Source organism: Solanum lycopersicum, chromosome 2 (genome assembly GCF_036512215.1).
Source record: "Solanum lycopersicum chromosome 2, SLM_r2.1".
NCBI classification, from domain to species: domain Eukaryota; kingdom Viridiplantae; phylum Streptophyta; class Magnoliopsida; order Solanales; family Solanaceae; genus Solanum; species Solanum lycopersicum.
Window position 1 is genome coordinate 58,796,217 of NC_090801.1, and position 23,565 is coordinate 58,819,781.

The following is a 23,565-nucleotide window of genomic DNA, read 5'->3' on the forward strand; positions in this document are numbered from 1 at the left end:
TCATGAATATCAATGTAACATAGTTTGGTGGATGGTTACACTATTAAATGTTGGAAGGGGACCCCCATTCCCAGACAACTTTCTCTACAATGGATTGATTTGTCCACATATCAAACATGTAATGTAAGTGAAAGTTGCATAGGGGCATGGCACCATTGGAGATGATGGCAAGACTCATATGCTACAATAAATTACATAGAAACAAAACCTAAAATAACACATACATCGTCCGATACAGATTCAAAATTTTAAGTTTATGATATTTCGATCCTAAAAAGGTACATGTAGATTTTTTGACATATATATTGAATTTGATCAAAATTACTGAGTTGTGTTTGATCTATAACTAAAATTCTAGCTTTGTCCTCGAATATTGATGTATTTAAATACTACCTCCATCCACAATTGTTTGTTAGGGTAAGGTCATACACATTCCTCAATGAAAATTTAATACAGAGAATAATTTGACTAATATAACCCTTCTATATCAAGAATATCAAAAATCTATCTAATTTTTTAATTAATTTACACTATTATTAACGATAGAATTGAAAAAAATAATTAATTAAATTCTTGATTATTTAAATTGACAATTAATTTTAGATATCTATTTGACGGAGAGGGTATGTTGTAATCGGTAAAAAGAAAAGTCAGAAACCAATACCTATTTCATTGGACTTTTGTCTACCTGCCGTGAATGGCGGGTCGTCTTAGAAATCTTTATTTGATTAAGTTTTTTAATACTTTTTAGAAAGAATAAAATAAATATTTGATGTTGGTTTTTCATTTTTTTCAATGTGTGTTTCAAGTTTCTTATATTAAAGAACTTTTTGACTTTCTTTTTATCACTTTGAATATATAACTATACTTGTCATTAATCTCCTTTAGAGTTCTTTTCGAAGCTATTTTTAACTTTTTCTTTTACTTTAATTTAGAATTTGTCACTTTGTTTTACAGCAAAGTTAAAATTATATGAAAAATAAGATGGGAATTTTCATTATGAGGATGCTTCTATACTCAATTTCGAATGATAATTAAAGTCATGCGTCATAATTAGGTATTGAGTATTCGTTTTCCCTTTGCTTTAAGAAAGGACACATTATTTTGTGAAACTTCTTTTTCTCAAATTTGAATAGAAAGGACGGACTATGAGTTCGACGAAATTCAGTAATTTTATTATTTGTTCGTAAAAGTTAATTATTCAAAATTCATAAATTCAAAAGTATAATTTTGTCTTGGTATATAATATTCATATAAAGATTACAAACAAAATAAAAAATATAACTTGTTACTCTCTCCGTCCATAATTGTTTGTCATGTTAAGTATTGCACACCCCTCAAGAAAAATTTAATACAATATGTAATCTAACTAATATAACCCTATCAAGAATATCAAAAGTCTACCTAACTTTTCAATTGAACTACATTATCATTAAGGACAAAATTGAAAAAAGTAATTAATTATTTTTTTATTATTTAAATTGATAATTAATCTTGGACATCTACTTTTAGTATATCTACCAAACAATTATGGCCTGAAAGAGTACTATACACTGAGTTAACTTGATAGCGTAATAATTATTTATATTAAATTGCGGGGCCATTTTAATTTTAGAACTTGTACTTTTGCATGAAATAAGCGCAACAATAGATTTGAGAACATGGGGATTTTCTTGCATGAGAAAATAAATAACTACCACATTTATTGATGATTGTCAAACAAATTTAATGTAACTTAAAGTAGTTGTGTATATATATATAGTTGCATGGAATTTTATAATTAGTTGTGAAACAAAAGCTAAAGTTTACGTTAAAAAAAAATTATCTTATATATGGTATAATTTTTGTCGAGGGGTTAAAATGAATATCCTTAGCTTGTACTAGTTTGCTCCTAAGTATACATATGACATTTATATTGAATATTTACATCAAATTAATTTAACCTGTTTATAGTTAGTTGATTTAATCTTAATAATCGTTATTGGTGAGTGATAATATACATGTTTAAACTTGTATTATACAATCCATCACTATGTTAAGAGGAAAAAAAACAATAAAATTCCTTTAAAAAAGAGAGAGTAGGGTTTGGTCCAAACTGGTTATGTAACATTATAAATCATTGCCACTACTCATTATGTTATAGGAGTGTGGAAATTAAATGCTGAAAAAAAATGTAAAAGTGCATTTGGTGTGTGGTTGATACATAAAATTATTATAATCATCACTTCCATCTTTTCTACCTACCAAATTATCAGAAACTCATCCACATATGGATACCAAGTCCAACTTGAAAAAGTTTATCCAGTAATTAAGTATCTTCTTTAGGACTTAATAATAATTAATACTCCCTCATATTGCGTTTTTCTACAAGTCAATTTAACTGATAAATTAGATTATATTGATTTGATATTTAAAAATTTAAATATTTAAAAATTATATATATCAATAAATTAAAATAAATACAATACATAGTTAAATGTTATCATTTGATTGTACAGTAAAGAAAACACATGACAACTAGAAAGGAACAGAGTCAAGTACATGCGAAATTATTTATACATCTTCCGAAAACATTAGTTGATATTTTAAATCTAAATTATATACGTTGTCAATTATTTTGAAGATCACAAATCTCAGGATTTGATGAGAATATATATCATTTGGCCCGTGATATATTATATGGTTTCTCAAATTAATATAAATGAGATAATTTTATGCATGATATTGATCACAAGAAAACATGGTAGTATAACAAAAGACAATATATATTTTTGGATGATATAAAATAAAAAAACAAAATAGTAAGGGGAGAGGGGACATGAGAGAAAAGAAAGTACTTAACATTATCTTAGTGTTTTTTTTTTCTTTTTCAAATTTCTCAAAGCTTAGTAGCATAGAATATTTTGCTGTCAACAAAGTTTTATTTTTCGTCTTTACTGAAGAAGTAGAAAATTAGTGGGTCAAAAGAAAATGAGTTATCAGCCTAAAAATAATATTGTAAATTCACTAAAATTGGATTATAATATTGTTTTAATTTGTATTTTGTTATTTTCTAGATGGGGGAAATTCAGGTACAATATTAACCATTTATAATAATTCAATAATAATCCAATAACATGTGAAACGGTGGTCCTGAATAATCGACTAACATGATATTTACATATTAAACTCTTTGTTATTTGTTTTTTTCTTACTTGTTACAATAATGTATCATGGAAAATATTTCACTAACCAATCAAATATTTTTTAAGAAAATAAAAATAATTAATCTTACCCTGCTGAAATGTTTACTATTTTGATACAAAATAATTCGAATATATATATGTAAAATTTTCCTTATTTTTGAATTTGTTGGACAAAAAATCTATAGCCACAATTAAAGATATGAGATTTGGCATGTAAGTGTAGCACGTACGACCCATCAGAGTTTGATGAGCTGGGAATAATTTATTAATGGAAAAACTATACGATACAACAAATATAGCCTCTATATTTACTCGAAATAGCGATACTTTTAAAAAATTCGATACATATTAGAGTTTGGGTTCAGATTTAGGGGTGTTAAAAATGAATCCAAACATAAATTCGCTTAATCTGTCAAGAATTTAAAGGGATGGGGTCAAGATAATTTGAATTGGGTTCAATCTTCAAGCTTAATTCATTTGAAGAGAATTATCAATTGAGCCTAATTCAATCTCCAATTTCAATCCGTTTTAAAACTTTTTATTAAGATATGTTCCTACATTTAATGTTAAATTATTATCTATTTAACATCTTTTAGAATTTATCTATTTATTTATTACCTTTTTTATAAAAAAAATTCTTGAGCGGAAATTCAAATTGTGATTGCAAAAGTTAAATATTTATATGTTAAGTTATTAAGATTAATCGGGTCAAATTGGGTTGTCAAGACACAACCCATTTTTTAACCCGTTTGAGCCCAAAAGTAAACTTGGGTAGGTCAAGATCTAATCCAATCTATTCAACCAATTTTAATATTTCTAATATCAACCCAACCCGTTCATTTGACACCCGTAGGTTTAGTAGTTCACATATTGCTACACCTAACATATGTCTTCTTATTTCAAGCCTGAAATATAATGATATTTCATAACAACAACATATCTAATGTAATCTCATTAGTCGAGTTTGAAGAGGATAACGTGTAATTATACCCTATCCATACTTCAAAAAAATAGAAAAACTATTTGCAAAAGACCTCCGACTCAAATATAGTAGATCCAAATATTTATGAGAAAGAAAAAGAATACAAAAATATAAGTGACAATGATAAGTATATTTTTGTTTGTGCTAAAATATAATGTATTCTGCAATATTTTGAAATAAAATTACTATATTTACTATCGCATTGTTACGTAATTAGAGGCGAAACCATCGCTATACACGAAAATAATTAAAAAAAATCCTCTTTATTAATGGATCCATTTGGGCACAAACACATCTAAATAACTTTGTCATAAAATAGAAAAAAATCTGTTTACAAATTTCATCCACTTCCTCTCTAAATGATAACTTTGTCATCAAGACTACCGAGGAATCACTATAACAAAAATGATCATTAGTTGTATTTAATTTTTAATTGTCACTAAATATGTATTTTTAGCGGTAATTGTCACTCTTTACATATGTCCCTAAAAGCTTTAACGATATTGGTTCTAATAGCACTTAATTAATGCCTGTAAAAATGTTAGCACTCTTTATTAATGTCAATATTTAATGCCGCTAAAAGTGATTTTTGTTGTAGTGAATTGGGCCTATATCCATTGGTTGATAATGGGCCATAATACACTTAAATATGGACCTAGATCGAATTGGTTAATAATGGCTATAATGTACTTATAAATGGGCCTATATCCAACAGATTGATAATGGGCTATAATGCACTTAAAATATGGGCCTAGATCCATGATCTTTAAATGAAATATAACTTCAGTTTTACTTGGTTCAACATTAGAATTTCATCAACTTTTTTTTCCAAAAATTGCTATCGGCCTATCAATGATTTAATGTGATGGTGTAGATCCAAAATATTGAGTTTATATATTCCAAGTATCATTTATTTTTCGGTATAGATTTAGTTAAATTAATAATTTTCTACTTTAAAATGTTTTAGTTGATCAATAGTTTATTAAAAACAATATCTCTACTACCTTCGAGAGATAAGGTTAAGATTTGCGTACATATTACCTTCTCCAAACCTCACTTACAGAAATATTTTGGATATTGTTCTTGTAGTCGAATTAACAATTTCAATTTCATGCTTCGCCACCATAACATAAACCGAAATAAATGTGTATAATAACATAACAATGTTTTTTCATGAAAATAGTCGCACATTATGTTAGTCAATTAAACATTTGGTCTTTCAATAAAAAGGACAATTCAGAAATTGACATTTTTCTTCACAACTCATTGCAAAGAAGACTACTAATTTAATTCTTTCATAGACTTTTAAGTACTCAAATAGTAGAAAATGGAAGCCCACAATTTTCCCCATAAATTTTCCAATAAATTAATTAAGTGGATGGATAGGACTCTTTAATTGACCATGACATGGACTTTGAGTACAAAGTATGGGAGCACTTTGAAAGAAAAAAAAATGAATTTTAAGTCATCCACTTACCCTTCTTGGTCTATTTTGCTTATCATACACAAAAGACAGTAACAAGTCCTTCTACTTGTAAAAAATATAACTATTGCCTTTGGTTATTTATAATCAAACACAATGATAATTAACTACTCCCTTCAATCGCATTTTCTATGAGTTACTTTGATTTGATACAGAATTACTTTAAAACAAATGATATATATTTATGTGATTATACATCGTTTCATTAAAATAAAATACATTTTAAAATTAAATTAAATACTTAATATAAAGATATATTATTTTCTTCGAAACTAAAAAAAAAAAGGAAAGTGAGACTCATATAGGATACGTGAAGTAAGAATTTTCATTGAATTTTGCATAATGTTACATAATAAATTAATAATTAATATCAAACTTATGAATCAGATTATACTATGTACGGTAGTTGTAAAAAAAAAAAGTTTATGAATTCTGAATCATTATCCTCTTCTGATTATGTGTATTTAAAATTATTAAATTCGATAAAAACTTATTATTGTTTTACGCCTCCGGTAATAATGTAACGGTCTTAATCAACACACTCACGTAAATAACAATTAATTAATAAATTAGTGAAATTTAAGAGTTGGAGTGCCGTATCAGTTGGGAGTTAGGATTAACAGTTGGTGTGGTGAAATTGTCGGTAGAGACAGTGAGTCTTGAAGCCACATAACTTTATTCACCGATTGACACTTTATACGTCGATCAGTGATAAAATTAAAATTTTCATTTTGAGATATAAAATTTAAAGAGAAAAACAAACGAATTAATTTAAGTGAATTCGACATATATTATATATATATATATATATTAAAAAATCTTTTAATTATATATAAACAGTATAATTTTTTATCGAAGTTAATTCGAATGAACCCTTTACCACAGATACCTCTGCTGCCCCTAGCCTCAACAATGACACATCTAATTAGTGGTTTTTTAATTTAAAAAAATGAAAAAAATCATCTAATATTTAATCTCTCAATATTTTAGAACCCAATATATGATATCTAAGTTTCATTGAAATGATGAAGGCTGAAAATGAAGCAGTAACCAGCAATATTTAATTATATTCAACCACCATAATTTTCAAGATGTCGCATTAATTAGTAAGTGATATATAATTTCATGAACTGCTAACCTATCAAATTCAACTCTATCTCTCAAGGTGGACCGTTCATTTTATCTTGTTTAGCAAAAACATGAAAACTTAAATTGTTACTCCATTAATTACAAAACCACATCTAATATTTATTTAATGATATCGACCCATAAATAAAAAGGAGGACCTCGTTTATCATTTTATTTTGTTAGGTAAAATATGGAATAGTTGATTTACCTGTTTGGATGAGCTTAATAAAAGCAGTTTTAAAAAAATAATTTTGAAAGTGCTGAAACTTATTTTTAAAATAAGCAGTTATGCGTTTGGATAAAAGTGCTGAAGTTGCTATAAAAAATAATTTTGAAAGTGCTGAAACTTATTTTTAAAATAAGCAGTTATGCGTTTGGATAAAAGTGCTGAAGTTGCTATAAAAAATAATTTTGAAAGTGCTGAAACTTATTTTTAAAATAAGCAGTTATGCGTTTGGATAAAAGTGCTGAAGTTGCTATAAAAAATAATTTTGAAAGTGCTGAAACTTATTTTTAAAATAAGCAGTTATGCGTTTGGATAAAAGTGCTGAAGTTGCTATGCCAAACATGAAAAAGGGAAAAATGGAAGAAAGAGATGTTAGGGTTATATGGGTAATTTGTATCCCTACCCAGCTTTTAATTTTTGTCTTAAAATAATTTTTTTATTAATTTAAAATAAGTTATTTTGAATATTGCCAAACAGCTACATAAGTCAAAAACCATCTTTTTAAGTCAGGTTGACCAGCTTTTAAGCTGAGCTAAACGGGCCCTTAAAATGAGTTTTCACGTATGATAACGTATTGTACTTCCAGAAAGAGAGTCATTAATTTTGATCCAACTTAAATTATGAGTCCACCTTTTTAAGTTTTTTTTTTGTTGTTGTTGAAATGTCGAATTGGCCCCTACTCTCGATTCTTTTTAAGTTTCAAGTTCTCAATACACGAAATCCGATATCATATTATCATATTCTAATTTCGAATAATAATTATGATGAGGATTAATTACGGAAATTCTACGTTTTGGTTTAGTTATTATCATTATTTTCTATGAGTTTTACAAATTTTCAAAATTCCTCATTTTCGTGCATCACAGTAATGTATCTCGCGTATCAAATTAAAATATCTCGTGAATTATATTAGTGTATCTCGCACATCATATTAATATATCATGTATAAAATGTACCTCGCACATCAGATTAGTGTATCCCGCTCATCAGATTAATGTATCTCGCGCATCAAATCAGTGTATCATGTATAAAATGTACATCAAATTAATGTATCGTGTATAAATGTAATGCATCTTACTTAATGATTAATGTATCTCGCACATTAGATTAATTTATAAACGCTTATATTATTGTATCTATTTTAAATTTTTTTTATAATTATAAATTTTTAAAAAATAGATTAAATTGTGATTTCTGTAATTTGCTCCGATAATAAATCTCGTGCTTTGAAGTAGATCTACAAGTATTGTTACATGAAGGGGACCCTAGGTGTAAGTGAGATATAATAGCTCAACTCCTGAGTGGGGCCTGGGAAAGATCATCCAACTGCTCAAATTGATTTAGGAAAAAAATGTGAAAATTGTAATAAAGACTCCATAAAGTGATACATACATCACCTCTCTCTATTTATTTTTTTTTTATATTTTTGCATTTTAAACTTGGCTCCTTCCAAATTAACTCTTTTTTTAATCATCTCTTCGTACAAGCCATGGTTGTAACACAGGTAAACATAAATATTTTATTATTGCACCACTCGTCTTGTTCATTGAATCAATTCTCATGTTTGATTGTTTTAGGAATCAAGATTCATAGTTTAAAAGTTTTTATAGTACTAATATTCCATTGGTGTTTAATCTTGATAGCTTTCTATAACACATAACATAGATTTCGAGTATCCATTCAAGACTGCTTATGATAGCTCACCAATCTTGATCAGAGGCGAATTCAGAATTAGATTGGTTAGATTTATAGTAAGTGTGTTCTTACTACATATAGTATTTTTTATGTGAATACCAAGTTTGAGTTGAAAGTAATGAGTAGTTGAATCCATCGTAACCTTATCCTAAATCCGCCTATTATTTTGAACTTGCACTAAATCTACCTATGATCATGAAAAATGAAAAGAGAGTAGAGATTTCTTGTTTGCAGGGGTTGTGTGCACGCCGATCTTCCTAGACTCCAGTTATAGAATTACACCGGATGTGCATTCTTTTTGCTATTATGAATAAATCTAAAGACAAATGATCATATAGTCTATCACAACTAATTTTGAGATTGAGACGCAGTTAATTGATTGATTGAACCGGTAAATTTTAGGAGCATGAGGTACCTAGTGGATGGCCACTTGGGCTTGAAAACATGAACATAAGGCTTAGAGTAGCTGAGAGATCTCAGGCTGTAACAGTTGCAGCAGGAGGAGAAGCTGCATACGGTTTGTACGTATCTTCGCCAAGTTTCTCATCTTTTTCATCCTCCAGCCTAGACACTGAGGTAATTTCTGTAATTGTTTAATTTCATAGAACTTTTAACTAGCTCGATTTGAAAACAGTAAGACACTAAAGTTACTCCTTTGGGATTTGTTTTTCAGTCTACAATGTCCTTTTTCCAAGATCAAAGTGTGTCTCTAGGCCGACTTATCGGTATTAAACCAAGAAGCAGAGGAATATCAAACAGAGTTCATAATGAGGATGTTTGTGTTACAAGATCAGAGGCAGAGGATTACAAGGGACAACAAGGAGATAATATGTCATATAAACTCTGTGTTCCATTGCTACATAATGTGTTAGAGAAGATGACTCGTAGTAAGAGTAATTCACACTCACCTAAAAACTGATTTTATTTCCCACAAATTGATTGTGACACTAGTAATGCTGCTTTGTCATTTCTGTTTTTCTTCTTTGTATTTTGATAATAAAATAACACAATTGTAGACAAAAAAAAAAAGACTTTAGTTTGGAAAAATGAATTGTATTTTGGTGATAAAATAACTTGTAGACAAAAAAAAAAAAATACTAGAGTTTGGAAAAATGAAACGCGCCAGGTAGGGGTCGAACCTACGACCTTCTGCTTAGGAAACAGACGCTCTATCCACTGAGCTACAGGCGCTTTGTTGTTCCTTCCTTCTTTCTGTATATATTTATCAATTGACTCCTACTAAACACTACCCTAATAAAAAGGAGAATTCCTTTGTCGAAAAATTTCACTGTTAATTTTTATTTATGCTATCCGCTGAGTTGTAAGATATTCATTTAGGATAATATTGTAATTTTTATATGGAAATTTATCTTACTTCTTAAAAAAGTAAGTAATCTATTTGAGTCTTAGTCATCGTACTTTAGAAGATGACCTACTTATTCTTTCTTGGTAATCTTGAATAGGTAACATCAAATGAGAATTGTAAAAGCTAAATTGTTTTTTCGTTCCGTCTCAAAATCAAAACCACCATGAACATCATCGTAGTCCCTTGAAATGGCCTAATGTGGCAATTGAAATCTCCTCTTAGAAAAAAGTTTACTAGGGTGTGTAATACCTCAAATAACCCTGCCTAACTCTTTCGAGAATCGTCTTTTATCTTCTTCGTTCAATCTCATATTTAGTGTGTATGCACTAATCATCTTCAAGGTAAAACCTTTAATAACTAGCTCAATCACCATCATTCTAGCGTTTACCCTTATAACCTCTACCACTAGCTTCCCAAGTTCCCTATACACTAAAATGCCTACTCATTTCCTGTTCGAACCTTCAAAGTATCATAATTTTAATCCGTTTGTATCTCATATTCACATGCTTATGTTAATTTTTCTTCTTGATTTTCCTATCAAACACTCTATATTCCAAGATCCAACTCTTAGCCTAGCGATTCTCTTGCAACCCTTGACCTCTATCGTCAGCCCCATATCAAAAAAACGATCTTACCCTATAATTATTTACCAAACTAAACAAGAACTACAGATGATATCTAGTGTCATTGACTAATAATACAAATGAATTAGTTAAATCTCATTCTTTATATTCTTCAAAATAAGTTAGTGACCTCTAATGTCATTACTCTTTCTTTTGTGGTCTTTTTACCCATAACAAAAAAAGACTTGAACCGGCCCGAAATCGCAGAACCTAAAACCCCAACAAAGCCCTTTTAGCATTTTACCGGTAGAAACACATCTCTCTCAGAGCTTTCGCCGATCCGAAAATGGCCACTTTCGCCGCCAGGTCCGTCCTTCGCTCTGCCACTTCCTCCGCCAGAACCGCCGCCACGAGATTTGCCGCCGGTGCCAAACCCAAGGCCGCTCCTTCTCCCTTTCGCATGCCCACTCAAAAACCCCTCGCTGCTCGCATTTTCAGGTCACGCAATAAGCACAATGTTATATTTTGTATATTTCATCGATTAATTGAGTATTAGTATTGTGATAAGATATTGAAGCTTTTGAATTTTGGCAATTTATATGAAGGTCGCCTGTTGAAATGAGTTGTGCAGTGGAAACTATGCTTCCTTATCACACTGCCACTGCTTCTGCGTTGCTGACTTCAATGCTCTCTGCTACTCCTCGGAGTTATGGTTGGACTCTTGAAGGTATAATTTTATAGGCCTTTATTTTGCACTTCTTATATTGATCTATGCTTGTTGTATTATTGTTTTTGTCTGTATGTAGTCTGTGAATGTGTGGAATTGTAGTTACAATGAGATTGTACCATGTATTTATTGAACTGCTTTGCAAGTGAGCTACAATTTGTTGCTTTACATGTTATCTGTTACTCTGTTTATCCTTTGAGTCGAGTGATAGATGATGTGTAGGTAGTGTTGTTTGCATGGCATTGCGCTTAGCAGTAGTGAAATGTGTGCATTTGTTGTAGCGTTGAACTTCAAAAGAAGTGGTGATGAACAAAAAGTATGTGTATTGGACAATAGATTTTATTGAATTGTATAGAAATATTCATTTTATCCTCTTCTTCAAAACATCAAAAGACTATTCATCAATAAATTTGACTATTTCAACTTTTAAATTCAGTTTTTATGCATCAGCCATAGTTTTTACTACATGTTACTTCCTTTTCCTCCAGTAAAGGTAAACTATGCATATTCTTTGATCTTGTAGGGCAAAAGAGGACTAGATGAAGATCATGAAATGAAGTTCAAGTTATACGAATATCTTCTTATGCCGGAGTTTTAAGTAACTTGTACCAGTTTTTTTTTCCTTTTTTGTTTAACTTAGGGCTGATGAGGAACCTCACATCTGAGATTTTTCTTACAAAATTAAGCTTAAATTTGCTGAAAACTTGTGGATTTGCCAAGTAAAAGATGTTATTATCTGTAGAAAAAGGATGATCTGGGTTTACGCTACCATTCTTTTTCTTTCCCTAGTGTTGAATGACGACTCAATCATTACTTCCCGTCCAAATATATAGACAAATTTGTTGCTTGATATTAAGTTGGTGTGAGGATGCAGCTTTCATAATCATAAATATTGCTGAAATGCTGTTCATTGTGTTCTGACACTTGCTGAAAATTGAAGTGACCTCTAATATATGTTAGAGTTGCAATTCTGATACTGTAGTGTGTCTTTTTGCCTTTTTTTTACTTCTGTAATCTCTGAAGAAATTCCGGCAGTCGCTAACTCCCTGCTGAATCTCCTTTAGTCTTCATGACTTCAGCTTGCATTCCTAAAAAAAGATATATTTTGACATAGTATTAGGAATTTAAATTTGCATTTAAATGATTCGTGTTGTGTGATTGTAGATTGATATCAAAATACCTATTTCTTGCAGATTTGTGAATCATGCAGCTGGTATTGATTGTTGATGAGTTAATTTCATATTAAGCTTCAAGAAAACTGAATCAGATAGTCTGTGGGACCAAAAGTTGCTTAGATATCAATTTTGAATTTCCAGTTGTAGTTGTTAAGTTGTCAGCGTCATTCTAATACTTGGTGTTTAATCAGATTGCAATGATGATGTATGATGAATGTCAGAGAGTTCAAGCGAAGTTTTATATCCATGCAGTCTAAGCAAATGATAAGTAGAGTACTGAATGAGAACTTGGGACTCTTACCTTTCTGTGAATTCTGGCTTCTGTTGGACTGTATTTTGGTATCTAGACGTTGGAGTCTTGTGGAAGCTCATTGTTATTAGATCTTGAGAGATGTTTAAAGCCTTAATTTGTCTCAAAAATGTTTCTATACAAGCCTTAATAATGTCATCTTTAACCTCTGGTGTTTTATTGACCATATTTTACTTTATTGGGAGTATTCTTTGAACTTTGAAGCATCTAAAGCTATATATTTGTTCCAAGTTGCTATTGTTGCCTGATTATAGATTGATGTGAAGATACTAGCATTTGATTGAGTTGGTGCCTTAGATAAAATTCCAGATATAACTGAATTGGATAGGCTGAAGGCTTCTTGCTTAGCTTACAATTGTTTCCTTTCTCATTTACTGTTAGTTTAATTATGCTTAGGGTCATTCTAATACTTGGTATTTAATCAGATTGCAATGATGATCTATGATGAAATGTTGGAGGGTTCAAGCGAAGTTTAATGTCCACACACTCTTGAGAGAATGTCTGAAAAATAGAGTACTGTATGAGCTCTGATGAAGAAATATATATTTTCTTCTGTGACCGTCTTTGAATTATCTTTCTTATCTTACCATTTGACCTGTTCCAGTAAATTCTGGCTTCTTTGGAGGCAGATGCACTTTATTTGTTCAACCCCCTTTAAAGCTTCTAGTACTTATGACTAAACGAGAAAAATGAGTAGAACTCAAGGTTTCAGATTTATAATTATTCTTTACCTGTTTAAATGAAATAACTCAAACTTTTACCTTTGATTTAACTATATTATTGCCAAATCTGTGGAAAGTTCTAAGTTCTGTCTGGGGAATTGTACGCGTCCTTGGATACATTCCAATTCTGAAGAATATAATATGTGGGTTCTTCGACTGAGCTAAATTTTGACGTTGGGTGGTATTCCTAAAGTCTGATTTGAAGTAAATAACTAGTGCAAGGTTTTCTTCAATTGCCAAATCAAGAAACTAGACAGCAGAGTAGTTGAGGTTAAATTCCTTTCAGTTTGAAGATTTTGGGTCTTCCTTATATATGCTATGAATTCCCTATAAGACTGTTAAACTTCGACTCCTTCGCATGCCTCTCTCCCCACTCCTTAACTGACTTCTGATTGTTGTTGTATGGGTAATTTACTTTGTTATATCTGTTGCATTCCTCAAGTATTTCCTTTGTTCTTGTATTGTAGATGGATGCTTGTTTAAGCTCATGTCTTCATAGTCCAATGGATCTAGAATGATGACGTAACATTAGAGCTTGAGTCTTATTCTTAATGTGTTTTGGAGTGAAATGATGATCTTTGTTTTCCTTGGCACACAGTAGACTTTCAATACCAAAAAGAGAGACGTATAATTCGTTTCTATATAAAATAGATGTCTGCAATGAAGTTGCTCTCCTTCTCTTTTACCGTTAAAGAGGCTTTCAAATTCAGTTAATAACTCGTTTTTTCATTGAGATGACATTGATAGATCTTCCGGTGCTTTAGTAAAGTTAAACTACAGAAGTAGATAAATGATCCAAATTTGGGATTGTAAATATTAGACGATAAGGGCAAAACAATCTGCGTTCTCCTTGAGCATTTATATATTTTAATAATTATATAAATAAGAGTGAAACTCATTACCCATGTAGAACAAGGAAAAATAATAATAGAAACATAATCTGAGTCAGAAAATGGACATATATTAATACTAATAACAAGTAACACCCACCTTAACACACTCTTGATAAGGTGAATCCTTTTTACAAGGAACCCACATTAGATTAGTCCTACCACATGTTAAGAATCTTCAACGCAACAACTAATTTATTGAGTGAGATTTGTATATCAAAAACAGATACCCACAAAAGCAAATTTACCCTATAGCACCCACCTTAGTTATGTAAACCCACTTCTATTCTTCGACATTCACCAACTCGTACTCCACCAAGGACAAATTGTTTTCTTCATTGACAACAAAAGTTGCAGGCTCACCAGCTTCAATACGGCCCCATTTATCAACTGCTAGCCTCATAGATCCCTTGAACATGTCAATCTTAGCATTCCGAATTATGATTGTGGCATCTGGCTTCATCAAGTCAACTGTGAAGGAGTCGAAGATGTTACAACAAACAAGTTAAGCTTCATCCTGAATCCCTTAAGCAAATATATAGTAAGGAGACGCAACAATTTTGTAAACATTTAGGTATATCACAATCACAACAAGTAGAGCTGGGAAAGCATCCTCTTTCCTCACCACATAAAACTGTCAAAGCAAAAACTGCAGAAAACACACCCTTTATCCACAAAATCACATTAATAGAACTTCATTCTATACTAACTATTGTTTTAATTTGACTCAGACAAAAGCGTTGAAAACTAAAGAGTCAATCGACAAGTTATTAACATGGTCACAATTCTAGTCACCACCTTAACGAGCTTCAGAATCAAACAACATCATATACTGAAGTGTTTGCCAATTCCTGCTTATATCTCTTGGACTAACATGTAGAACAGACAGCCATGAGTAACTTACCAAGTAATGTGGACTTCACTCTACAGTCTACAACAGGCTGACCAATAATTCTTTCCCCTTGAACAAGAAACCAGAACTGGAAATGTTTTTATGTATGGAACATTAGGGTCTGAATACAATAGAAGTCTGGTGTGAATTTACATTTCCTTTATAGGCAAACGGAAAATCCAGTAGCCCAAACACAATAAAGCAGCGGGAAAGACGTCACCCATACAAATCAGACAACCAATAAAGGAACAAAATGTTTATTACTTAAGTGGTTTTGCATCGTTTCTCAACAAAAAAGATGAACGCCTTTTCGGCATGAGGAAAGGAACACCGAAATGAGTAGGCTAGGGTTCATTAGCAAGTGAGGGTAGGTGCTAGTTCTTTTTTAAAAAAATAAAAGTTTGAAAAAGTAAAACAGAACTCATATCACTGAAATGTCTGCATTTCAAACACTGCCTTATCATTCACAGTGACAGGAGTCAAACAGGCAAAAAGTTTTGTCCTTCTATATGCGGTTTGACTAGGTGACAAAACTAATTGCACCGGCACTTCACCCCTACAACAAAATGTTAACGCAACTCCTATCTTTTCCATATGGTGAAATCCTTCATTCGGAACCCCCTAACCATAAGTCCAGCCACAACTATTTCCCACTTTGCTCCCATGGATAATCGAACCAGAACCTTATAGTTAGATGTGGGTGGCTTTTAAGTTTTAACACTTTGTTATCCCTCTCTTGTGTCCAAATGCTAATGCTAATACAGTTCCACTCAATAAACTACACACAAATATTTCTCTTTTTTATTTTTGAATAAATAGTACGTTAAAAAGGTGGGTTCACATATAAGCACACTTTAAGATCCCTTAGAACGTGCATCTATAACTGCATCCTAATAACTAGTCTTATTTTCAATCACAAACCATGACTCTGATCAAATTGTCGATCACTAAAAACCATAATCTACAAACCACATAAAATCAAACAGATCACGGAAATGTCAAAAAAAGGCCCACTTTTTGGACTCAAAATTGCAAAGAAAAAGTGATAAACATAAATCCATAGAAGGGTAAGGAACAAACCTTGCTCGTTACGAGCAGTGAGAAGAATGGATCCAGTTTCATCCCCAACAAGGCATTCAGCGATGCGAGTATTCTGTTGAGGTCGTGCTGGAACACGTAACGATGATGGGTTCCTAGGTTTCTTACTGAGTACTGTGTTGGCATTCACAATCTTAACAGTAAGATTATGACCGGTTGTTCCTGGTTTCAACTGATCCACTTTGATGAAAACTGGCTTTCTCATCGCTGGCTTTGCCGCCGTGTTTGCTCCACCGGAATTAGCCTGTTGTCGGTTGCCGGATCTTGTTGCCATTTTAGTTTGAGATTGAACAAAATTCTTTTGATTTTTTTTTTTTAAGGAGATCGGTTTCTCTAACCCTAACCCTAATCGTCAATTCAGGAATCGAGGAAAATGGAGTAATTTTTGAAATGGATTTGCTTGAAAGGTTTGCCGTATGTAGCGTTCACGCTACCATAAAAGCGACGTCGTTTCAGTCTGCTTATAAGGTAACTGCCCCTTTTAGTTTTTTAATTGCAATTATTTCATAAACTCTTTTCAAATGCATACCCAATAAGAAATATTATCCATTATGAGCTAATTTAGTTGCTGTAACCTATAAATTATAATAATAAAGTAACAAGTGGTCTCCACAAATATTCATGTAGTATTTTTTTTATTATTTTATATAATATTTAATAAATAGATTAATTTAATTATTTATGTAAAAAATTAATATCGTAGAATTCAATATATTTATCGCAAGAGATGATAAAGTGTGATTTAAAATGAAATCAAAATTGAATTGACCCAAAAGTCAAGTCATATTGTCATTGCAGTAAATACAACCATCTCAGTACTGAAGTAGGTAATACTTTTCACTCAACTCAGCTTTAAAGAAAATGAAATAATCAAATCAATAAATTAGTAATTTATTAAAAAAAATACTATTTTTTATATTTGAGAATAATGAAACTTTTAAACTATTCTTTTTAAAACAATCATATCAATTTTTATATTTGTGTCACTATTATTAGCATATATTTTAAAAAATTAAAAAGGCAAATTATCTTTAAAAGTGACATTCTTTTCATAACCATATAAATGACATATTTGAATAATAAGCGTTAAAAAGTTATATTACATAGAGATATTATGATGTGTTTAAATTTTTTAAACTTAATATTCACTAAATTAAATTTATATAAATAATATGAAAGAACATAATATTTTTAAATTATAAGCAAATTAAAAAAGAAAAATATTTTTTCTATTTCAAAATAAATCTCGTCTTAGTTCATTTCAAGTCCACTAAAATAATTAATACAAGTATAATTTATAAATTATTTAAATTTAATTCGTTATTTCTTGAGTATTAACTACTATTAAGAAGAACTTTTTCTTTAACATAAAAGTATAGCTAAAATAATACTAATATCTTAAATTTTTAGATGATATTCATTTGAGATAAAAGATATTTTTATATCCACGCTTGTTTTAAAATTGAGAAAGATTAATGTACGGGTAAATGGGGACCTGTAATAACAACAACCCTATTTGAAAAATCTAACGTTATATATTTTTGTACGTAAGACTCCTGCCACCTGTCATGTCCCCTTCAATCTCTTACCCACAAATAGTATTTATTTGTCAAATTTTTACTCCAAACTTCAAAAATAAAGATTAAAAAAAAGTAAATTAAAAATATTTAAATAAGTAAATCTAAACTATTTAATCTTGTCACCCATGACCAGAACCACCATAACTACTTCCCCTCCTTGAGCATTTAAACAAATGCACAATCAATATACTAAAATAATAATTATATTAAAATAAAATATATGAGAGATAAACAATGCATCACCAATAGGGAGATAAAAGTCAAATCAGTTTTCTATTTTTAAATTTCAACATCCATAGATAAATAAATTTAATTCCCATCAATAATATTTTTAAAATAATTAATTTTTCATTTTCCCTTTTTTGCTTTTATTCTTCATTTTCAGCTCAAATCCATTTCTCTCTCCCCTCTTTCCTTTTCTCCTCTCTTTCTCCATGGATTCCGATTTCTGGACCTCTCGTCTTGCAGCTGCTAAACGACAGTTAAATTTACAGCAAAATCATTCCTACAATCATCAAACTTCTCAACTCGGTTTGTTTTTTCTTCTCTTTTGGATCTTTTCTTTTTCCAATGCATTCATTGATCTGTGAGATTTTTTTTCTGTTTATTTTAAAACTTAGCAATTACTTTTGTATGATTTGCGTTGAAGTAGATAGGCTGAGCATCGATGATTTCGAGGTTGAAGAAGAGGTCCGACCCGATTTTCCATGCCCGTATTGTTATGAGGATTTTGATATTGCCTCTCTTTGTTCGCATCTAGAAGAGGAACATTCTTGCGAGTCCAGAGTAACTGTAAGTTTCTTTCCAAATCATTATAATTAACTAGATGTACCTGTTTTTGATTTGTTGTTTGGATTTGCTTATTTTATTTTGGGCAAATACATATTTGAATATGAGGCTCCTTTCCATTTTCATGAAATAAGTGGGCTTGTATGTAAAGAAGACATATACAGGGTAAAAATCTGGTAAAGGTACAATCTTGGTTGTGTGGTCACTGATTCCTCTTACATAAGTTATAGGAAGATATTTGAACCATTGGTTTGACAGAAGAAAAGTTTTCAGTTTGCTTAAAATCTACACCGGATTAACTTTCCATCGCTTAGATGCTGGCAGGAATTGGTGGTATATTTATCCCGGGGCATCAGTAACAGAGCTTGACTTAGACCTTGGCACTTGCAAGTTGCAACAATGAAACTGCAGGGTCTTATTTTTCTTGTTGATAGGTCAAAATTTTTATTAGTTAACACCAAGTCAGTGTCAAAGAATCTGTAGAAGTTGTGTACATGACTAGGCCTAAATTATCCTTGTAATAGCTTTGTATAAATATCTTTGGTATAACTTCATTTCTGCAGAGTGGTGGTTAGACCAACATTTTTGTATGGGGTAGAGTAGTGGAAAGTCAAGGCCCACATTCAGAGGATGAATGTAGTGGAGATGATGATGCTCAGATGAATGTGTGGACACACTAGGAGAGACATGATCACAAATGAAGTTTTATGGGGCAAGGTGGGAGTGGCATCCATGGCTAACTAGACGAGGGAAGAGAGATTGAGATGATTCACGCATGTGAAGAGGAGGTGAATGGATGTGCTAGTTAGGAGGTGAGAAGTGAGAGTGTGACTATAGCAAAAGTTAAGAGGTAGATCGAAAATGGCTTGGGAGGTGATTAGACTTAGACATGGCATAACTTCAGCTTACCAGGACATGATCCTAGATAGGAAGGTATGGAGGTCGAGGATTAGAGTAGAATGTTAGTAGGCAACTAAGTGTGGCCGCTCGTTAGGTGGGAGAGGCAGGGGGCTAGCCTCATATACTCTTGTCACTATTTAGTTGTAGTATTTTGTAATCACGTAGTTTCTTTTTTTCAATGTCTTTTGCCATCTGTTGTTCCAATTTGTTTTGTAGCGTGACATTTTTCTGTAAATTATTTTTCTTCTTGCGACCCTTTTCTGAATAACTTCTCGTTTTTTGAGCCGAGTAAATTCATTTCTTCTCCGGTACACACTCAAGACATTATTTGACGCTGCCATATGCTTCCTCAAGGTTTATGAATATCATTTAGACACCCCCGGGAGTTGGCAAAAGTTAGGGAACTTGTATGTTAGCTCACAAGTTTGGGTCTATGCCAAGTGTATTAAGTGCATATTTAAGTGGAGAAGGGTAGAGGGGATCGTCATCCCCAACTTTCGAAGGCTGTAGTTGGGTCAAAGATTTGGCTCCAGACAAATTTCTCGATCATAAAAAAAAGTATATCGTGTAAAATCCTGCTTTTTTCTCCTTACACATATATGTTCATAGTAAAAATAAAGCCTCTCTTTCGCATCTCCTATACATAAATCCACATTGATTCTATGTAATTGTTGTAATGTCTTCTAAGTTTATGCATGACCACCCTTTTCAAATTTTCATCGTGCGTCCATCCAGGTCACACGGCGTTACAGGTACTGATGCATTGCACGGAAGCAGCCTTAGAAGTTTGTATTACTTTAAATATCTTTTTTTTTTTCTTATAATTGGAAAAAATGCAATCTATCTCCCTTTTGCTAGGCATGTTGCAACTCCTTATTATGACATCAAAAAGCTTGATAAGATGTAATACTCCAGCCTCTAGAAGGCACTTCGCCTAATTTGAAATACATGTAGGTCAATCCAGTCATGTCGAAGTTGAGCTAAGGTCCGGATTTAATATCAAATGTTTTCAGTCCTTTATATCGATATCCTATGGCCAAGATGCGTTTGTAACCTTCACAATTCTCATAGGACCCCTTACACTGCTGAAGTTATTCTAATCGTGGATTTAAGGTTTATGTCTTGCACTACTATTGGGATGTCACTCCTTTCTGTGCTATGTGCTGAAGAAGAACATTAGAAGATGAAAACAAGTTGTGTTTCATTTGCACAATTTTGGTTCCTTTAATACCTTTTCTTTGATAGGGAACCGTTTCTGCTTGTATCTCTTTCACCTAGTGGCAAAATTGGGATCTTCCAACGAGTATCTCATTTCAGCATTAGTTTGATACAGAGTTTCAAATCAGCCTCTTGAAGAGTGTATAAACAGAAAGTAGAGACAAACAAAGAAATTACATTAGAACAAAGATCCCAGTTTATGGTAATTTCTTATGTTGCAGGGGATATTGTGATCAAATGTGAATGTCGAGAAGCCTAGACATCAGATTATAAGAGTGTTGGCTTCTAGATTACTGTTGAAGTGCACTTCATGATTTTTTTGATGAAGTAATTAGTTCTATTGCAGGCATCATAATAGTTACAAAAGCTTAGTAGCAAAAGGTCAGCTCTCCTATACATTGTTAATTAAGAGTCAGGGAGCTGACAAAGTTCAGAAATGAATCAGGGGAATCTAGAGAGGATAAATAAACCCAACTATACAAGAACATGAGGCAGTTAGCTTTTAAAGATTGGTAAGTGCACTTCATGATAGTGACTGAGTATTGCACTAGCCTCCTGTGTCATCTCTAGTGCGTTTCCCAACAATAATGACTGCACCTGAATTCCAAACTAATTACGGTCGGCTATATAGATCCTTATATCTGTTCCACTCATTTTGGGCATGCTTCATTCAATACTCAATATTTTGTTCTATTAAAGTTGCTTAGTGCCTTCTGCCTTTCCAAGCTAGGAAAACTTTGCTCTTAATCAAGATTGAGTCTGGATTTTATTTCACTAAATCACTTTCTTAGTTCTTTAGTCTGCTTAGAGGCTAGATTACTCCTTTTTTTTCATCTGCTCTTGTAGCCGAGGAATATGTTGCCTTCAGTTTTTTTTTTACATTTGCATACCACTTGTGGGACTATACTGGATATGTTGTTGTTGTCTTAACTTTCTAAATGCAATTTCTCCAGACGAAATGATGATTACAGCATATAATGCTTGCAATGTTATTGTTTTTACCATCTAATTATTCATCGTATCTTATCTTGTAGTGAGTCTTAACCTGCTGGATAAACATTTACCTATTTTGTATGCCTTCCATTGCAGGTCTGTCCCATTTGTTCTCATAAAGTTTCAAGGGACATGCTAAGTCATATTACAGTGCAACATGGACACTTACTGAGGATATCCTTTTCAATTTGTTATTACTTTATAAAGATAACTTCTTCTTGAAACAGTATGCTGCAAGTTCTTTCTCTGTAATAATCTCCTATCCTGGTGAAGTTTCTTTAACTCTGAAACACGTGCAGCGACGCCGTAGATTACGTAAAGTTGCAATTCCTAGCAGCCAGGCGCTTTCTCTACTTGGTAGAGATCTTCGTGAAGCTCATTTGCAGGTACTTTTAGGAGGCAGTGGATATCGATCAAGCACTGCAACATCAACCACTGCAGCGGCAGCCAATGACCCCTTCCTCTCATCTCTAGTTTTGAACTACCCCACATTTGAAGCAGAGGAAATTTCAAAATCTGTTTTATCCGGTGTTGAGGACTCTACTACGAAGAATGTGACATCACAACATATATGGAAGTTAAGGTAGTGATGCTAGTTATTTATCTTTACAAATTAAATCTACCAAATTCTCCCGTTGTCTCTTTAGTCCTTGTATTTTTCAACTTTGTAGTTGATGTTATCTTGGATATTTGAAAGAAGGGTCCTGACAGTGCAAGCAGTCAAATTACGCTTCGCTTTTACTTGTATGCAAGACAAAAGCACTAGCTGCCTTTGATGATCCTTGTGGTTGTTGATGTTACATCAAAATCTTAAAATGATCTATTTGAAAGGTCTTTTATCCTACTCTTCTTCATTTTCTTGCAGTTTTGACCCTTCACTAAGTGTGGAAGAGAGGGAAAAGAGGATAAGCCAGGCTACTGGAAGAGCTGTTTTTGTGCAAGATCTGTTTGCCTCTTCTCTGTTAGCTGACTAATTGGAGGAGTAAGTGTTGCAATACAAGATAATAATTTGAGTTGAAAATTCAGTTAAGGGGCATCTTTAGATTAGTTTATCGATTCATTTTGTTGAAAAATCCAGTATGTCTAATTTGATGTTTTCTTGATGCAGCATAGTGATGCATAATCATCCATCTCTTCAATCAGAGATCTGGTCCCTGAGAAAGATATTTGTGATATTGTAATTTGTAATGTAGGCACTGCAGAAAAGTAGTTTGTCATCATGGCAAGAAGGATTTTAATCAGGACAGCAACACTAGATGTGTACCAGCAGTGTTGCACCATTTGTTTTAATTATTTTTCCTTTATAGTTTTCCTCCTACTCTCACTGTTTTATTCTCTTGTGATACGAAGGAGAAAAAGAAAGTTTATTTCTCTAATATTTGTTGATGTCTTGTTACACTTTCACAACTCCTAACATGATCTATAGTTATTTTCATGGACATCATTTATTATCTGTTATCATTGTTTGGTAATGTCAATATCCTGCCTATGGAAATTCGCGGGGCTAGTGGCCGGCGTTATGATGGTGCTTGTTTGGTGGACTACTTTCGCTATTAGCTATAACTTTTTTCAAGTGTTTGATTCTAACAAGTGACATATAGGGCTGTTTTGTTAAGATCTAGGAAATTGCTCAATTGTACGTG

At 32.0% G+C, this 23,565-nt stretch overlaps 4 protein-coding genes and 1 non-coding gene across 20 annotated transcripts; 3 read left to right on the forward strand and 2 right to left on the reverse strand.

The window, feature by feature from the left end:
• Positions 1–8,314: 8,314 nt before the first annotated feature.
• On the forward strand, positions 8,315–9,746 carry LOC101260788 (uncharacterized). Of its 2 annotated transcripts, XM_004232867.5 has the most exons (4): positions 8,387–8,508; positions 8,648–8,755; positions 9,102–9,275; positions 9,373–9,746. In XM_004232867.5, the coding sequence occupies exons 1-4, from the start codon at positions 8,494–8,496 to the stop codon at positions 9,616–9,618; spliced, it is 543 nt and encodes a 180-aa protein (XP_004232915.1). In that variant the 5' UTR covers positions 8,387–8,493; the 3' UTR covers positions 9,619–9,746. The 2 variants fall into 2 exon arrangements, with proteins under 2 accessions (XP_004232916.1, XP_004232915.1); XM_004232868.5 differs by lacking the exon at positions 8,648–8,755 and having other exon boundaries at positions 8,315–8,508.
• Positions 9,747–9,817: 71 nt separating this feature from the next.
• Positions 9,818–9,890, reverse strand: TRNAR-CCU (transfer RNA arginine (anticodon CCU)). Its single transcript has one exon. It is a non-coding gene; the product is annotated as a tRNA-Arg (tRNA).
• An 823-nt stretch (positions 9,891–10,713) lies between these two features.
• LOC104645835 (protein NUCLEAR FUSION DEFECTIVE 6, mitochondrial) lies at positions 10,714–13,612 on the forward strand. Of its 13 annotated transcripts, none has more exons than XR_740045.4 (5): positions 10,879–11,126; positions 11,234–11,355; positions 11,879–11,953; positions 12,549–12,568; positions 13,266–13,448. XR_740045.4 is itself a non-coding variant. In XM_010318473.4 (4 exons), exons 1-3 carry the CDS (start codon positions 10,975–10,977, stop codon positions 12,554–12,556), a joined length of 282 nt encoding a protein of 93 aa, XP_010316775.1. In that variant the 5' UTR covers positions 10,844–10,974; the 3' UTR covers positions 12,557–12,568; positions 12,722–12,985. The 13 variants fall into 13 exon arrangements, 6 of the variants coding, with proteins under 6 accessions (XP_010316771.1, XP_010316772.1, XP_010316774.1 ...); XR_002026846.3 differs by lacking the exon at positions 13,266–13,448 and adding an exon at positions 12,722–12,842; XM_010318473.4 differs by lacking the exons at positions 11,879–11,953; positions 13,266–13,448 and adding an exon at positions 12,722–12,985 and having other exon boundaries at positions 10,844–11,126.
• Positions 13,613–14,503: 891 nt separating this feature from the next.
• On the reverse strand, positions 14,504–16,716 carry LOC101260102 (uncharacterized protein At4g28440). The gene is made up of 2 exons (XM_004232866.5): positions 16,425–16,716; positions 14,504–14,923 (listed from the first exon to the last, which is right to left on the reverse strand). The coding sequence occupies exons 1-2, from the start codon at positions 16,714–16,716 to the stop codon at positions 14,736–14,738; spliced, it is 480 nt and encodes a 159-aa protein (XP_004232914.1). The 3' UTR covers positions 14,504–14,735.
• A 53-nt stretch (positions 16,717–16,769) lies between these two features.
• LOC101259804 (protein DEHYDRATION-INDUCED 19) lies at positions 16,770–23,298 on the forward strand. Of its 3 annotated transcripts, none has more exons than XM_010318467.4 (7): positions 16,770–16,910; positions 18,408–18,553; positions 18,675–18,814; positions 22,019–22,096; positions 22,216–22,505; positions 22,788–22,904; positions 23,031–23,298. In XM_010318467.4, the coding sequence occupies exons 2-6, from the start codon at positions 18,457–18,459 to the stop codon at positions 22,894–22,896; spliced, it is 714 nt and encodes a 237-aa protein (XP_010316769.1). In that variant the 5' UTR covers positions 16,770–16,910; positions 18,408–18,456; the 3' UTR covers positions 22,897–22,904; positions 23,031–23,298. The 3 variants fall into 3 exon arrangements, 2 of the variants coding, with proteins under 2 accessions (XP_010316769.1, XP_010316770.1); XM_010318468.4 differs by having other exon boundaries at positions 23,036–23,298; XR_003245301.2 differs by lacking the exon at positions 16,770–16,910 and having other exon boundaries at positions 18,393–18,553; positions 22,788–22,947.
• Positions 23,299–23,565: the final 267 nt, after the last annotated feature.

Coding starts and splice junctions, on each gene's coding strand:
- LOC101260788 (XM_004232867.5), top strand. Junction 8,756..9,101: donor TTAGATTGGTTAGATTTATA/GTAAGTGTGTTC, acceptor GGTAAATTTTAG/GAGCATGAGGTACCTAGTGG. Junction 9,276..9,372: donor CCTCCAGCCTAGACACTGAG/GTAATTTCTGTA, acceptor TTTGTTTTTCAG/TCTACAATGTCCTTTTTCCA.
- LOC104645835 (XM_010318469.4), top strand. CDS start 10,975: ATGGCCACTTTCGCCGCCAGGTCCGTCCTTCGCTCTGCCACTTCCTCC. Junction 11,127..11,233: donor CTCGCTGCTCGCATTTTCAG/GTCACGCAATAA, acceptor ATTTATATGAAG/GTCGCCTGTTGAAATGAGTT. Junction 11,356..11,878: donor TTATGGTTGGACTCTTGAAG/GTATAATTTTAT, acceptor TTGATCTTGTAG/GGCAAAAGAGGACTAGATGA.
- LOC101260102 (XM_004232866.5), bottom strand. CDS start 16,716: ATGGCAACAAGATCCGGCAACCGACAACAGGCTAATTCCGGTGGAGCA. Junction 14,924..16,424: donor CACTGCTCGTAACGAGCAAG/GTTTGTTCCTTA, acceptor ACTCCTTCACAG/TTGACTTGATGAAGCCAGAT.
- LOC101259804 (XM_010318467.4), top strand. CDS start 18,457: ATGGATTCCGATTTCTGGACCTCTCGTCTTGCAGCTGCTAAACGACAG. Junction 18,554..18,674: donor TCATCAAACTTCTCAACTCG/GTTTGTTTTTTC, acceptor GCGTTGAAGTAG/ATAGGCTGAGCATCGATGAT. Junction 22,097..22,215: donor AACATGGACACTTACTGAGG/ATATCCTTTTCA, acceptor ACTCTGAAACAC/GTGCAGCGACGCCGTAGATT.